Source organism: Hyaena hyaena, unplaced genomic scaffold (assembly GCF_003009895.1).
Source record: "Hyaena hyaena isolate Hyena2069 unplaced genomic scaffold, ASM300989v1 scaffold_68, whole genome shotgun sequence".
Taxonomy (NCBI): Eukaryota; Metazoa; Chordata; class Mammalia; order Carnivora; family Hyaenidae; genus Hyaena; species Hyaena hyaena.
The window spans coordinates 1520830-1536778 of record NW_024080700.1 but is presented as its reverse complement, the minus strand read 5'-3'; the positions used below and the strand labels follow the sequence as shown (position 1 = coordinate 1536778).

General features: G+C 41.0%; 1 protein-coding gene across 3 annotated transcripts in view; it reads right to left on the bottom strand.

Moving 5' to 3' along the window:
• Positions 1–15949, bottom strand: part of PSME3IP1 (proteasome activator subunit 3 interacting protein 1) — a 32796-nt gene that overhangs the window by 4703 nt on the left and 12144 nt on the right. For all 3 annotated transcript variants that reach the window (XM_039232630.1, XM_039232629.1, XM_039232631.1), the window contains exons 5-6: positions 11082–11215; positions 4196–4260 (exon numbers count right to left, since the gene is read on the bottom strand). In XM_039232630.1, coding sequence (XP_039088561.1) covers positions 4196–4260; positions 11082–11215 — 199 coding nt within the window. The remainder of the gene's footprint in view (positions 1–4195; positions 4261–11081; positions 11216–15949) is intronic.

Below are 15949 nucleotides of genomic sequence, written 5' to 3'. Positions count from 1 at the left end.
AGAGAGAGGGAGTCACAGACTGAAACAGGCTCCAGGCTCTGAGCTGGCAGTCAGCACAGAGCCCGACGCGGGGCTCGAACCCACGAACCGCGAGATCATGACCTAAGCGAAAGTCACGCTTAACCGACTAAGCCACCCAGGCGCCCCTGCTGGAGCTTTTAATAAAGACCCTTATGTACTTGCATCGGTGACGGCTCCTTAAGGGTGTCAGGGGACTCACGATTAGGGCACAACATGTGCACGTGTATATACCCATGGTATACACTTAATCCTATTTACGTAGCCAGATTAGCAAATTTCCTACATATTAAAAAGATATCTGTGAAATGGAAGTCCTATATTTCCTATATTGCTGATGGGAATGTAAACTGGGATAACTTCTTTGCAGGGCAATTTTACAGTATTTATCAGAATTACAAATGTGTATCTTCTCTGTCCCAATAATTCTTTTAAGTATTTAACCTAACATATCATAGGTGTGAAAAATGTATACCTATGTACTTTGCATGTACAAAGTTTTTATTAAAACATCATGACAGAGAAAGAATGGAAGCAAGAGAAATGTCCATCATAAAAAATAGAAAAATATACTATGTTGCAACCATATAACAGAATACTTTACTACATAGTCTAAAAAAGGAATGAAGCTCTTTATGTACAATTATGCAATGATTCCCAAGGTTCTACAGGTGAATTAAGCAATGAGCAGAGGAGTATGTTAAGTAAAATAATGACAATGACGACAGGAAGTACAAAATAACATATGAGGTATTCTTGCCAAAACACTTGAATTGATCAAGCTCTAGATCTAGTTACCATTTTTACAGTAAACACAAGAATAGAGGAACACCATGGAGATACAATCAACAAGATCTAGAACATGGGAAACTCCACAGGACAAAGAGACCCAGTTTCTTCATAAAAACAAAGGAAGCAAAAAATAAACATGAAAGAAGAACCTATAAACCAAATGAGACAAAAGGCACACTAGCCTATTGTTAAGATGCTAACTGATGGCAATATTCCCAGACTGACCTACAAATTCAGGTGATCCCTATTAAAATCCCAACTGCCATTTTTATTGAAATTGATGAGCTGATCCCAAAATTCATATGGAAACGCAAGAGACCTAAAATATCTAAATGATCCTGAAAGAGAACAAAGTTGGAGGACTCTCACTTCCTAATTTCAGAACTTGCTACAAAGCTATAGTGATCAAGACTGTGTGGTAATGGTTTAAGGTTAGACATAACAGATCAACAGAAGAGACTAGAGGCCAGAAATAAACCCATACATGTTGGTCAACTGACTTTCAACAAAAGTGCCATGGCAAATCAGTCTGGAAAAAATAGTCTTTTCAACAAGCGGTGCTGGGCCAACTGGATACATACACAGAATGAAAATGAATCCCTACTTCAAACCATATACGAAAATTACCTCAAAATGGATCAGAAACCAAAATATAAGCGTTACAGCCATAAAACTTTTAGAAGAACACATAGGTCTAAGTGTTCATGGCCGTGGATTAGGCAATGGTTTCTTAGATATGACACCTAAAGCACAAGCAACCAAAGAAAAAAATAGATAAACCAGATGTCATCAAAATTTAAAATTGTTTTGCTCCAAAGGACTCTATCAATAAAAATATAACTCACATTAAGTATCTGTAAATCATATATCTGACAAGTGTCTAGTAACCAGAATATATAAAGAACTCTTTCAACTTAACAATTAAAAGACAAGTAACCTAATTTAAAAATAGGCTCAGGATTTGAGTAAATATTTCTCCAAAGAAGATATACAAATGACCAATAAGTACATGATACCAACACCATTAGTCATTAGGGAAATGAAATTCTTCACACCCACAAAGATAAACAAAATAAAAAAAGACAATAACAAGTGCTGATGAAGATATAAAGAAATTGGAACCTTCACATACTGCTGGTAGAATGTAAAAATGGTGCCGGTGCTTTGGAAAACAATATGGCATTCCTCAAAAAGTTAACCACATAAACACAGAGGTACCATACGACCTAGAAATTCCATTCCCAGGTATATACACAAAAGAACTGAAATCAGTTGGTTGCACAAAAACTTGTACACAAATGTTGTTAGCAGCATCATTCGGAGTAGCCAAAAATCGTGAACAACCCAAATGCCCATCAACTGATGACTTGACAAGCAAAATGCAACACACCACACAACAGAACAGTATTCAGCTATGAAAAGTCCCGATACGTGCTACCACATGGACGACCTTTGTAAACAAGTGAAAAGAAACTGGACGCAGAAGGCCATACATAGATGGCATGATTTCATTTATAGGAAATGTCCAGAAAAGGCACATCCTCAGAGAGAAAACAGCAGAAGACTGGTTGCCAGTGGCTAGAGAGAGGGAAGAATAGGAAGTAACTGTTAATGGGCATGGGGCCTCTTTTTGGGGTGATGAAAACATTTTGGATTTAAACAGTGGTGATGAATACACATTTTTGTGAACTCATGAAAAAAATCATTGAATTGTGCTTCTTTAAAAAGAATGAATTTTATGGCATGTGAATTATATCTTGATTTTTTTTTTAAGCCATATAGGCCAAATACAATACATGTCGATCCTTGCTTGGATCCTGATTTTTAAAAAAACAGTTACCAATGGGGTTCCTGGGTGGCTCAGTCGGTTGAGCATCTGACTTTGGCTCAGGTCATGATCTTGTGGTTTGTGAATTCAAGCCCCTGCTCTGTCTCTCTCTCGTTCAAAAATAAACATACTTTAAAAAAATAAAAATAAAAAACCAACTGTCAAAAAAAATTATGAGAAAATTGGGGAAAATGAATACTAATATGCTATCTGATATTAGAGATTACTGTGATGTCAAAAAAACAAAGAGCCCTTATTTTCTAGTGATACATACAGAAGAATTATGGATGAAACAATATAATGTCTGATATTTGCCTCAAAACACTATAGTTGAGGACGTATAAATAAGATTTATATGTGATATAGGTGTTAAAAAATGTTGAAGCTACATGATAGGGTTTATTATTATCTCAATGTTTGAATATTGAGATGTTTTAAGTTATCTACCATAAGCATTAAAAAAAATTTTTAACGTTTATTTATTATTTAAAGACAGAGCATGAGCAGGGGTGGGGCAGAGAGGGGCACAGAATCCAAAGTAGGCTCCAGGCTCTGAGCTGTCAGCACAGAGCCCAATGCAGGGATCAAACCCACAAACCTCAAGATCATGACCTGAGCCAAAGTCGGGCGCTTAACCGAACGAGCCACCTAGGCGCCCCTACATTAAACATTTTTTTTTTAATTTTAAAAGCATATATTTGTAACTGCTTATACAGACACCAAATAGCTCTGGATATACACATAAGAAACATATAATACTGTTTCCCTCTGGGAAGCAGAAATGAAGATATATATGCAGAAAGAAGACTCTTCACTCAATGTCCTTCTTAAAAGTAAATTATAGAGCAAAATGTTATCAGCAACAGCTCACCATTACTGGTGCTCAGGAGATATACATTTTTAAATATCCATTAACTTTTGAGGGAGAAATCACTGTAAGCCCTATTTTAGAAATGACCCACTGAGTTTAGCGCAGAGTCTCAATCCCACAGGGAGTGAGGGGTAAAACTAAAAACGCTCTTGGACTTCTTATCCCCCACCCAGCCCCTCAGGAACACTCACCTTTGCTTACAACTCTGTGCCACTTAACACAGTGCCAGATTCGATTGCACAGAAGTAACCACCAGAAAGTGTACTTCTGGAGACTGTATTAAGCTTCCAGGTTCAATCCAATCCAACCACCAGCAAGAGCCAGGCATTCTACCGCTCAATGGCAGCCAGCCAGGTGAAATCAAGAAACTTGACATTTGGGGGAGATGGAGAAAAACCCTTCGAGAGCAGAAGTGATAGGACCTGGGCTTTGGTTTTGTAAGCACTTCTGGGAGAGCACAATGGTCATTTATCAGTTCCACTGGTTTCTAACATACTGCTTGGCAGGGAAACTGACATACACTCTTGGGTATTAATCTTGCCTGGTAGGAAACAGTTTGGTAAACTAAGTTCAGATAGGCTTGCTTAGAGACCCATGCATTCCTTCACAGAGGTGCTGCGGTCCAGCCCTGTACTATGGTTCATGTGCATTACAAGTAAACAGTGAAACGAAAGCTGCCACTCTACCTTGACTCTTGTCATCTGGGTCGGTGTCCGACTTCAGTCTTTTCACGCTGTTCCCGCTCTCTGAGCTGTAACCAAAAACATGGCAATCTGAGCTATGTCCAATCATGGGGATGAAAACTTTGGGAATCAGGAGTTCCAATAACCATTTATATGGGTCTTAGGTAGCCCCAAAGAACTGGGATGATCTGAAATGAAAAGTCTTCATTTCAGGTTCTGAATCTCCTTCCAGTTACATTATTGTTATAAGGACAACGTAAACCCCTGGCTAGTTCAAGGGGTGAAGCATTAGACCTTCAGGCATCACCTAAACTTCAGATTCTTTGTTGTCCTTCTCATTCATCTTGTTAGAACCACAGACGGATTTTGAGAATATCTGGACACTTTCATACATGATGAAATTTTATTTAAGTTCTTAAAGATTAAAGGAAATCTCTCCTTTAGTGACCTCTTAGAGAGTCTGAAAGTCACCCCAAAGACCTTCACTGAAAGACTGTCTAGAGAATGTGCTTCCTTTGCTGTGTAGATTAGCGAAGGCACAACACCCCAAGCTCCACCGTTACTGCTAATACTTAGGGCAGTCGAAAAAAGAAAAAAAGAAATGATCCCAGAAAGAAGGCCTTAACCACAGAAGGAAGGGACAGTGAACAAAGAAACCGGCAAATACAATCTAATTTGTGGTGTTAAACATGACCATACTCAAACCCTGGAGAGTGGAAGCATGTAAGGAAGAGGTGATTATAGCTCAAAGGTCTACGGTCCATGTGTAATTTTGCAGGAAAGGAAGATAGCTATTTAATTTTAGGCTGTGCTAAGTACTCCCGCTAAGTTGCAAGGGTAGCCACCAAAAGAACAGAAACACTACATAAACCCAAACTAGTAGAAAGAAAACAAATAAAGTTTTAAAAATCATAATTAATTTTTTAAAAATACAAGGAAAAAATATCTTTTATGTAAAAAGACAAAAAATAGTAAGACAGCAGAAACTGTATTAAAAATCCTAACAAATCCAAGCCTGCCCGTAAAAAGAGATTAACATACTCAATTTAAAATCAGATATTTATGAGACCTGCCAAAAGGCTTAACAAAAGGAAACCAAAAACAAACAAGACCCAGAAAGATTGAAAGCAAAAGAACAGCAAGAGCAGCCAAGGCAAAACCCAAAGACGGCTGAGCTGCCTGGTATAATATTAGGAACATGGACTTTAAGACCAAAAACGTGACAAGAGGTAAAGTAGGTCAGTTTGTAATGAAACAAAGTTTAATTCACTATGAACAAATGATAATTCTGAACCTGTATGCTTCTAATTAGAGAGCTTAAAATAAACATTCAACAGAACCCTGAAGAAAAATCAGGAAATCATCACTATAGTGGGAGATTTCAAAATACTTAGGTAAGGACAGAGCAAGCAGACAAAAATGTAAAGAAACAGAAGATATAAACAATTCAATTAACCAGCTTGTTTGGGGTTCCTGGCACACAACCCAGAAAATTACAGAGCCTGAAGCCTGTTCAGATTCTATCTCCCTCTCTCTCTGTCCCTCCTCCCACTCCTGCTTTGTCTGTCTCTCTCTCTCTCTCTCTCTCGATTAAATATTTTTATTTTATTTGTGACCTTAGGAATAGGTCACAAAGCAAGTATAAATCACATGCAATTAAGATAGATCTCAACAAAAGATAAAATATTATATACCATAGATTTTAAGATACCACTGATTATAAGGTGTTAAAATGGGGGGGGGAGAGCTTCATCTTAGACCTATGAAATATAGTTGAGTTACTTGAGTATGTTTGGAAACTTTAAAAAATGTTTCTAAATCAGGAGTCAAAGAAGAAATCAAAATAGGTATTTAAAAATACTTAGTTGGAAATACAAAATTGTATACAGTGAAAGCTGAGTAAGATTTAGACTTTTAGGTGCTTATAACTGAAAAGAAAAGCTAAAAATTAATTAGCTAGGTATCTGACACTCATGTATAACAGAAATTATAAAAGAATAAACTTTAAAGAATACCCCAGAGAAAGAAGATAGAAATTAAGAAACCAGCCAAAATAAGAAAACACAATCCATCAATATATGGGATGAAAAAGGGCACAATTACAGATACAGTAGCAATCAGAAAAATAAAAAATACTGGGGCACTTGAATGGCTCAGTCCGTTGAGCATCTGACTCTTGATTTTGGCTCAGGTCATGACCTCACAGTTGTGAACTTGGGATTCTGCTTCTCCCTCTCCTTCTCCCTCTGCCTCCTCCCCTACTTGTGCGCTGTCTCAAAAAAAAAAATAGTAACAGCAACCTTGAAGTGGGCTCTGTGCTGACAGTGTGGAGCCTGCTTGGGATTCTCTCTCCCTCTCTCTCTGCCCCTCCCCTGCTCACGTGCTCTCTCTCTCTCAAAATAAACAAACATTTAAAAATATAAATTAAAAAAATTATTAGGGGCACCTGGGTGGTTCAACTGGTTAAGCGTCAGACTTGGACTCAGGGCATGATCTCATGGTTGAAGAGTGTAAGCCCCATTATCGGGCTGTCTGGTCTCAGCATAGGACTGCTTTGGAGCCTCTGTCCCCTCCCTCCCCCCTCCCCCCATTTGCATGCACAGGCTGTCTCTCAAAAATAAAGGAAAACATTTAAAAAATATAAATAAATAAAACATTTAAGTTACTGAGAGTTATTAAAGAGTTACTGTTAAGGTTAATAAGAACTAAGTGGCTAGATGTAAATACTCCAAAACTGGTTGCATTTTTTACAAACTAGCAACAAAAAAGTTATTAAAAAAAAAAAAAACACCTGGGAATAATCTAACAAAAGATGTGCACAGCCTTTACCTTTTGAAAAATAACTTTAAGACTTTATTGAATGACATTAAAGGAAACAAACGTATATATATCATGTGTAGAAAAAGACTTATCCATAAAGATCTGTTCCCTCCATAAGTTTATCAACCACTTAATAAGATTCCAAGAAATTTAAAGAACTTAATCTAAAATTTAAATCTAGGGGCACCTGGGTGGCTCAGTTAATCATCTGACTCTCTGGCTCAGGTCATGACCTCACGGGTTCCAGAGTGTGAGCCCCACATCAGGCTCTGAGCAGATAGTGTGGAACCCACTTGGGATTCTGTCTCCTCTCTCTGCTCTTCCCCCACTTGTTCACACTCTCTCTCAAAATAAATAAAAATAAACTTAAAAAATTAAGTCTAACTCTAAAATGTATATGGAAGACCACAGTGGCCAACAATAGACAAGACATCCCTGAGAAAAGTGTAAGGGGACTTGCCCCACCAGGTATCAAAATTACTTATACAACGACAATAATTACACTGTGGTACTGGCCCAACAGATTCAAGGGACAGAAGAAGAAAAAGAAAAAGCAAACACAAAAACGAAACTCCCAAACAAAGCCATAAATGTCTGGAAACTTGTTTTAAGACAGAGGTAACACTGAAGAGCACTGGGGAAAGGCAGTAGTATGTACTAAATGCTGCTAGAAAATTAGCTTCTCATTTGAAGAAAAAAAGTTAAAAAGGGATCCCTAGCTCATACCTTCAAAAAAATCAATTTCAGGGGCACCTGGGTGGCTCAGTCAGTTAAGCATCCAACTCTTGGTCTCGGCTCAAGTCATGAGCTCATGTTTGGTGGGTTCGAGCCCCTTATTGGGCTCTGTGCTGATGGTGTGGAGCCTGCTTGGGATTCTTTCTCTCTCTCTCTCTCTCTCTGCCCCTTCCTTGCTTGCATTCTCTCTCTCTAAAATAAATAAACTTTTAAAAAAATTGACTATCTTCAAAAAGTACACACTTCCAGTTATAAAGTAAGTCATGGGTTGCAACGTGTAGCATGGTGACTGTAGTTAGCAAAACTCTATTGTAATTTTAAAGTTGCTAAGAGTAGGTCTTAGAAGTTCTCATCACAAGAAAAATAAAATGGGTAAATAAGTATGGTGACGGATATTAGATTTATTGTGATAATTTCACAATACATATATTTATCAAATCATGCTACATACCTGAAATCAATTATGTCTGACTGCCTTAGAATTTAAAAACCAACCACCTTAAAATTAAGGAAAGTAAAAAGAAAAGCTGTAAGCTGTGGGGGGAAATGTCAGGACTGTATTTAAAAACAAACAAAACACGGGGCGCCTGGGTGGCTTAGTCAGTTAAGCGTCCGACTTTTGCTTAGGTCATGATCTCACGGTTCGTGGGTTCGAGCCCCGCGACGGGCTCTGTGCTGACTGCCAGCTCAGAGCCTGGAGCCTATTTCAGAGTCTGTATCTCCCTCTCTCTCTGACCCTCCCCTGCTCACGCTGTCTCTCTCTCTCTCTCTCCTAGAAATAAATAAAACATTTAAAAAAAAAATCTTTAAAAACAAACAAAACACACCTACAAATCATTAAGATAAATACAAATAACCCAGTAGAAAAATGGCAAAATATTTGAATAGGCCTACCATATAAGAGGACACATGAATGGCAAATGAACATATGAAATACGTCAACTATATCTGTTAATAGGAAATGCAAATGAAGACCGCAAGGGAACACATTTACAAAACCACATCACGGTACCGGTGCTGTCCAGGAGGGCAGCAGTTAGCCATCTGTGGCTCTTTAACATCTGAAATGTGACTAGGGTGACTAAGGAACTGGACTGAAAATTTTAGGGTTTTTAAAAAAAATTTTTAAATGCTAAGTGGCAAAGTTCCTTTATTTTTTTTTAATGTTTTATTTATTTTATTTTATTTATTTATTTTTTTTTGAGAGAGAGACAGCGTGAGCAGGGGAGGGGCAGAGAGAGCGGGAGACACAGAATCCGAAGCAGGCTCCAGGCTCTGAGCTAGCTGTCAGCACAGAGCACAGGGCTCAAACCCATGAACCGTCAGATCATGACCTGAGCTGAAGCTGGACACTCAATTGACTGAGCCACCAGGCGCCCTGAAAATTTTAGTTTTAATTAGTTTAGATGTTGACAGTCACAGGTGGCCAAGGGCTACCATACTGAACGGCGTAGCTCTGGAGAAACTTCTGCACATACGTAACAAGGCACATCCCGGACCTATCAGCACCATTTGTCACAGTTCAAGCATTTGGTATCTCATAAAGCACCATTACACGACAGTGAAATGAATTACAGCTATATATACATGAACACACACACAAAACTGTTTCAATCACAGAAACGATTTGAGTGAAAAACCAAATCTGCAGAAGATCATATACAGAACGAAATCATTTTTATGAAGTTCAAAAACAAGCTAAATACTGTTTATGAATACGTATACAGGTAGCCAAAACAAGAACAAACACAAACAACCCCCGCACTCCTCCCTCCCCACAAGCATGCAGGAACTACTAAAAGTAAAGAAAGGCAAAAATCTGATGAACCAGACTTGGGAATGTGGTGTGAGGGTGGCAAGGCAGGAAGAGCAGTGGCGAGGGAGCACACCGGCGGACTCAGTTCTGCTGACAGGGTCCTGGGCACACACCAGGCACCAGGCTTTCACAAGCATCAGAACCACCTGCAGAACTTTAACAACTGGACTCCCAGACCTCACTTCAAACGTAATGAACCAGAATTAATGAAAGGCCTAGAAGCCGCATTAACAAACTCCCAGGTGAGTCTAACAAACCCAGGGCTGGGTAGATTAGGAACTCCTGCCCCCAGGAGACTCATTTATCATCTTGCCACAAAACAACAATAAACAAGGATCTAATAAAAGGTGACCTAAGGACTAAGGAAGAGAGATGGTTATAACACCCATTCTGCTAGCAGCAAGACACTGCTCAGAGGTATCTAACTGCCCACCCAGAGAGCCCCTTCTTGGTGAAGCCCAGCAAAGCTGACCCGGGGCCAAATCCTGAAAGACACTGGGCAAGGCATGAAAGTTTATAATTCATGGCTCAGGTTAACTGGCCCTTTCCAGTTACTGCTCTCCTCCCCTCCACTGCTAAACCCTGACGACAGTTTCAGACGTTAAGCCATGTCCCAGGAACATCCGCGGCAGATGGACGGGGCACCAAACCGCAAGAGTGCATCAATGCACTCCCTTGAAAACATGTGGCTGGTTGCCATTATGCCATATTGATTTTCCTAATAGACTGCACTTGAACTTAACGTTATTTCGCCCATGGTATGGTGGGTCAGACTGAAATGGCCAGATTTAATCACTTCGGTGCCATTTCAAGATTTAGAAAGGGAGGAGCAAACTGAAGACAGGACTTGTCACAACCTCCAGGCAGTGCTGCCGCCCCACATCAGCAGAACCCCAGCCAGGGCTGTAACTGTCCCAGCTTCCATGGCCTCACAGGCCACAGTGCCTTTGCGGCAGCTGCTCCCGCTGCCCGGGATTTCTCCTCTCCCTTGTCTGCCAAAGCCCTACTTGTTCTACGTAATCCACATCTCCCTCTACTGCCTTCCCTACCTCCCCGGACCTGAGCTCACATGCCCTCTCCAGTGAGTTGTTTCCTCCTCCTGGCTCTCATTACATCCTACCCAAATCTTTTCACAGGACGTGCTACCTCATTTGCCTAGAAACAGATGTTCAAATATTGAGCTCCGCCTCTGTTACTCTGTAACCTTGGACAATGTTCTCTACCCATCAAACTTATACTTCATAGACTTGTGTAAAGGGTCAGATCATTGCTGGAAAGTATTTAACAAGATGCCTGGCATATGACAGGTACCCAATGAGGAGGAGCTATCATTCTGTTGAATGAACAACCCGAGAGACAAGGGTCAAAGGCTACAGAAGACAACCAAATCTGGAGGGGCAGAGAGAGGTAAGGCTACCAAAGAAATGTCACCAAGACTTCCGCTGAGGTGCTCAGGCTACCATTACGGTGGCGCCTCCGAGTACAGTCACAGGGAGATTCGTGTGAGAGCTGGCTGACCTCTTATGTTTCACAGCTCCGGCCAACAGCTTTGCCTGGGAGAACTTGTTCTTGGTTTCTATGGATTTCACAGCCACTTTCTTCTCCACCTCCTTCTTATTTTCTGGAGAAATTCCAACTTTGTTGAGATTACTGTGCTGTAGGTTAAGGGTCAAACTAGGCAAAAAGAAGAGCAATGGCAGGACACGGGTAAATCCAGAGAAGACAGACACGCATAATCTACTAGCACTTCAGCTGTGCCGTGTAATGTTTAGCCCACTTATATTCAAATAATGCCTCTCCTCTTTATTCTGCCAGTCACATCCAGCTGATTTAAAGAGAAATGAAGGTGACCGCAGAGGGAGAAGGGAAATCAAGCCCAATATAATACCAAAAAGCAAACTCTTCCCCTGACCCTCCGTGAAAATCTGAGTTATGGTCAGTAAACCTCCCCAAAGATATGGCCAACATCATGCGTGCTGGGGAAAACAAAGATCTTAAGAAATATAAATGTGATGGGGCGCCTGGGTGGCTCAGTCGGTTGGGTGTCCGACTTCGGCTCAGGTCATGATCTCACGGTTCGAGCCCCACGTTGGGCTCTGTGCTCTCAGCTAGCTCAGAGTCTGGAGCCTGTCTTCGGATTCTGTGTCTCCCTCTCTCTCTGCCCCTCTCCTACTCGCTTGCTCTCAAAGACATTAAAAAAAAAAAAAAGAAATATAAATGTGACAGAAAAAAATGTGGCTTCCCACCAATTTTTTAATATTTGCTTTCTTCCCCCAAGGGTAAAATCAAATCTTGCAGAATTTCCTGTGATCAATGGCATTCAATCGTGGACATCATAGAGACCAACTCCTACTCTGCTGGTGCAAGACAGCATCAGGATCACCTTAAGCCTCATTAAAAAAACAAGCGTCCTGGGGTGCCTGGGTGTCTCAGTCAGTTAAGCGTCCGACTTTGGCTCAGGTCACAATCTCGCAGTTCATGGGTTTGAGGCCCACATCGGGCTCTGTGCTCTCAGCTAGCCCAGAGCCTGGGGCCTGCTTCAGATTCTGTGTCTCCCTCTTTCTCTGACCTTCCCCTGCTCATGCGGTCTCTCTCTCTCTCAGAAATAAATAAGACATTTTAAAAAAATTAAAAAAAACAAAAAACAAGCCTCCCACCCCTGTCCCAAACTTGCTGAGTAAGGGCCTCCAGAGGCCCAAGAAACTGTTTTAAATACTCTCATCAAGGTGATTTTAATGAAAAACCCCAGTGCGCATACAACACAAGAACCAAAACGTTCTTAAGAGCACAACCAATTCACTTGTAACATCACTTCTTGCAGGCTTGACGTCAATCTCTGGCTGTCAAGGTTTGGCACTTTCTTTTGTTCTCTCCGCCAGCCTCTCCCCCTCCTTCCCTTTCATACTCTCACAACCCATTAGGCAACAGATTTGTGTCAGACATGGTGCAATTCTTTATTTAAGAGGCAGCAGTGCCCTACCTGAACAATACTGACATCTAGTGACCAAAAAAAATCTAAGCAGCTCCTGCTCAAAGCAGGAGGCAGAGGGGCATGTATATGGTCTGTAAATCCTGGAGAAAACTGGGTACCAGAAATAAGTAAATTCTAATTCTGATCACTCTTCAGGCGCTCACTCTGTTCTTACAAGCACCAGTTACCTTAAATATTTGCGGTATTCAATGGAGATTACAGAAAATACTCTAGTGCTCTGAGTTTCATCAATTTAAATGTTTCAAAGTCAATATGGAAACTGATTGTATGTTAATATTATGTGTATGGCCTTTTAGAATAAAAAAGAATCAGATTTCATCTTTCTAGTACCAAATGCCAAAAACCACCAGCATGATTTTTACCTACAACTTCATCATTAAGGGATAAACTTTTTTTTTGGTATGAACTGCTTGAACCCATGAGCCGAAGTTGACTGAGTCACCTAGGCACCAAGGGATAAACTCTTAATATTGAAAAATAAAACAAAAATGGAAAAACTTAACAACAAAACACACATATTTATAATACTAGGACACAGACAAAAACCAACACTTCACTTTTTACTCTTTTAAAGTGAAAAAAAAGCTGGGGTGGCAGGGTGGCTCAGTCAGTTGGGTGTCCAACTCTTGATTTCAGCTCAGGTCATGATCTCATGATCATGGGATTGAGCCCCACATGGGCCTCCAAGCTGAGCGTGGAGCCTGCTTGGGATTCTCTCTCCCCTTACGCCCCTCTCCCTAGCTTATGCTCTACAATAAAAAAACTTTTTTTAAATAAATAAGCGAAAAAAGACCCTCCAACCTTTTCTTTTTTGGGGGGAGTGGGGTGGAGAATAATAGTACTTTTGATCCATAGCCCACACATAAGCCATTTTTCCCCTTAAGTTCCTCTCTCTCTAAAATGCTCTAAATACACAAGCACACCTCAAAACTCAAGGAATTCATTAGACAAGGCATTTTTTTTAAATTACATGCTTTTTAAACATATATAATATTGTTAAGTACTGGTTTAATCTGAAGAAAACAAGAGTTCTATTGTTTATGTGGCACAAACCACAGTTTATGTCTTTACAAGGATCACATTATAAAATGTCTCCTAGTGTAACAATCAAGCAAAGTCAAGAACCTGCCCCTGACTTAGAGCTTCAATAAACAAAAGTCTAATCCTTCAGTTCCTAACTCAACATGTCTCCGGCTGCACCCATGCTAGGGATTAGTGTACTCTATACATCAGTGGGTTGGAAGGCTTGCTTTTCTTAGTTTACCTAGACAGTTGGAACTTACCAAGTTTCCAACAGAAGCCAATACCTCTGGGCCTCTCCAATGTTGTCCTGTATTGTTAGCAGGGCAGGAAAGTTTCTTTTCACCTTTCTGCTGCCCTGTTCATTCTTCCCTTTGAACTGCAAACTGGAGGGCTTTGCGCACTCCTGCCAAACCAACATCCCTCTCCAGAATGCTGCTTTGGGAAACGCTCTTTTTTGCTAGCCTGCCAAATTAAGCACATAAAACAAGACATAATTCTAATGATCACTGTAATTAATGTATTCCCTTAGAGGAAAAAGTCTGGTGCCTGACACAATCCACGACGTACTCCATCTGCCCACCTCTACAAACCTCAATGCACAGTATTCTTCTGTGGCCGCCAAGCAAGGCAGGGAGGAGGGGAGCTCCCAGAAGAGTCAGCTTCGATCTTGCAGCTGGGATTGAGGTGTGACTTTCCATCACCTCCGATCTTAAACGTCACACCAGAATGCCACTAGGAAACCTGGGACTGGAAGCCAGGGCTTTCACCACCAGTTCAGAGCGGGTTTCGTGGCACCAAGCTGCTACTGTATCTCAATTGTTGTCAGTCACCTTGATTTAAACCAAATCCCTGGGAATCAGTCCACATTTGTTCCTACATAGCTCTTTAACGGAATCTACTGCACGTTCCCTGCAAAAACTACCAAGTAGTGGGGCACCTGGGTGGCTCAGATGGTGAAGTGTCGACTTCAGCTCAGGTCATGATCTGACGGTTTGTGAGTTCGAGCCCCGCGTCAGGCTCTGTGCTGACAGCTCAGAGCCTGAAGCCTGCTTCAGGTTCTGTGTCTCCCCCTCTCTCTGCCCTTCCCATGCTCATGCTCTGCCTCTTTCTGTCTCTCAATAATAAATGTTTAAAAAAATTAAAAACTACCAACTAGCACACACATGCAGTCATATCACTAACTTTAGAGGTAAAGCCTGCTCAATCATGCCAGAGTGGTTTTTCAACATATAAGCTTGAAATATTCAAATGAGCCTTCTCACAGGAAGAAAGCCAAGCTGGCTTTATTAACCTCTCCTGGGAGTCATTCATTCATTTGTTCACACACACACTGAGAACCTACATGCCAGGCACTAGGGAAATCAGTGGTGACCAAATCTTTATTCTTACGAATCTTCTTTTATATTCCAGCAGTAAAAGAGGCATACAGGGGCGCCTAGGTGGCTCAGTCAGTTGAGCATTTGACTTCGACTCAGGTCATGATTTCACAGTTCGTGGGTTCGAGCCCCGCATCTGGCTCTGTGTTGAATGTTTGCTCAGAGCCTGGAGCCTGTTTCATATTCTGTGTCTCCTTATCTATCTGCCCTTCCTCTGCTCATTCTCTGTCTCTCAAAAATAAATGTAAAAAAAATTTTTTTTAAAAAAGAGTATACAAACTTGGAAGCAAATTAAATTAAGATTTTCAGGTAGAGAAAATTACTGTTAAAAAATGACGTCATACAAACAGATGTGCCTTGGTGAAATGTGAGACAGGGTGCTGAGGGAAGAAGACCTCTATGAGGAAGGGAGAGGAGAGCGGAGACCCAAGTGCCGTGAAATGCCAGCCTTGGAAAATCTGAAGGCAGAGAAAAACAAACACAAAGGCCTTGAAATGGAATCACAAAGCTCAGGCCGAGAGGAACACAAGGAAGGTCAGTAGGCTGCAGTGTAGTGAACACGAGAAGAGTGAGTTCAAGACACAACAGAAGATGGGCTGGCCTAAATCATGCAGGGCCTGGTAAGAACACAGACTAAGTCTAAAGGCCACAGTGTTTCAAATAGGAAAGTGACAAGATTCTGTGTAGGTTTTCAAATGTTCCTTTTGACTGCAGTGAGAAAGGACTGTTGTGGACAAGAAGCAGAGACTAACTTGGTCACGGTGGTTCTGAGAGGCACAGAGAGCTGAAGTGCACAGAGGCAGAGTACATTCTGGAAACAGTTATTGGCCCAGGCACATGGGGGCACGGAAGTGCCGTCACTAAGATCTGAAAGAGCAGAAAAAGAAGAGACTTGGGGGCGAGGGCAGTGTGAGGAGTGGAGGGTAGGGGTGGTGAGGCACAGAACTGAGAATTCGGACTCCACCAAGTAACATGTGGGATGCCTATTCGGACAA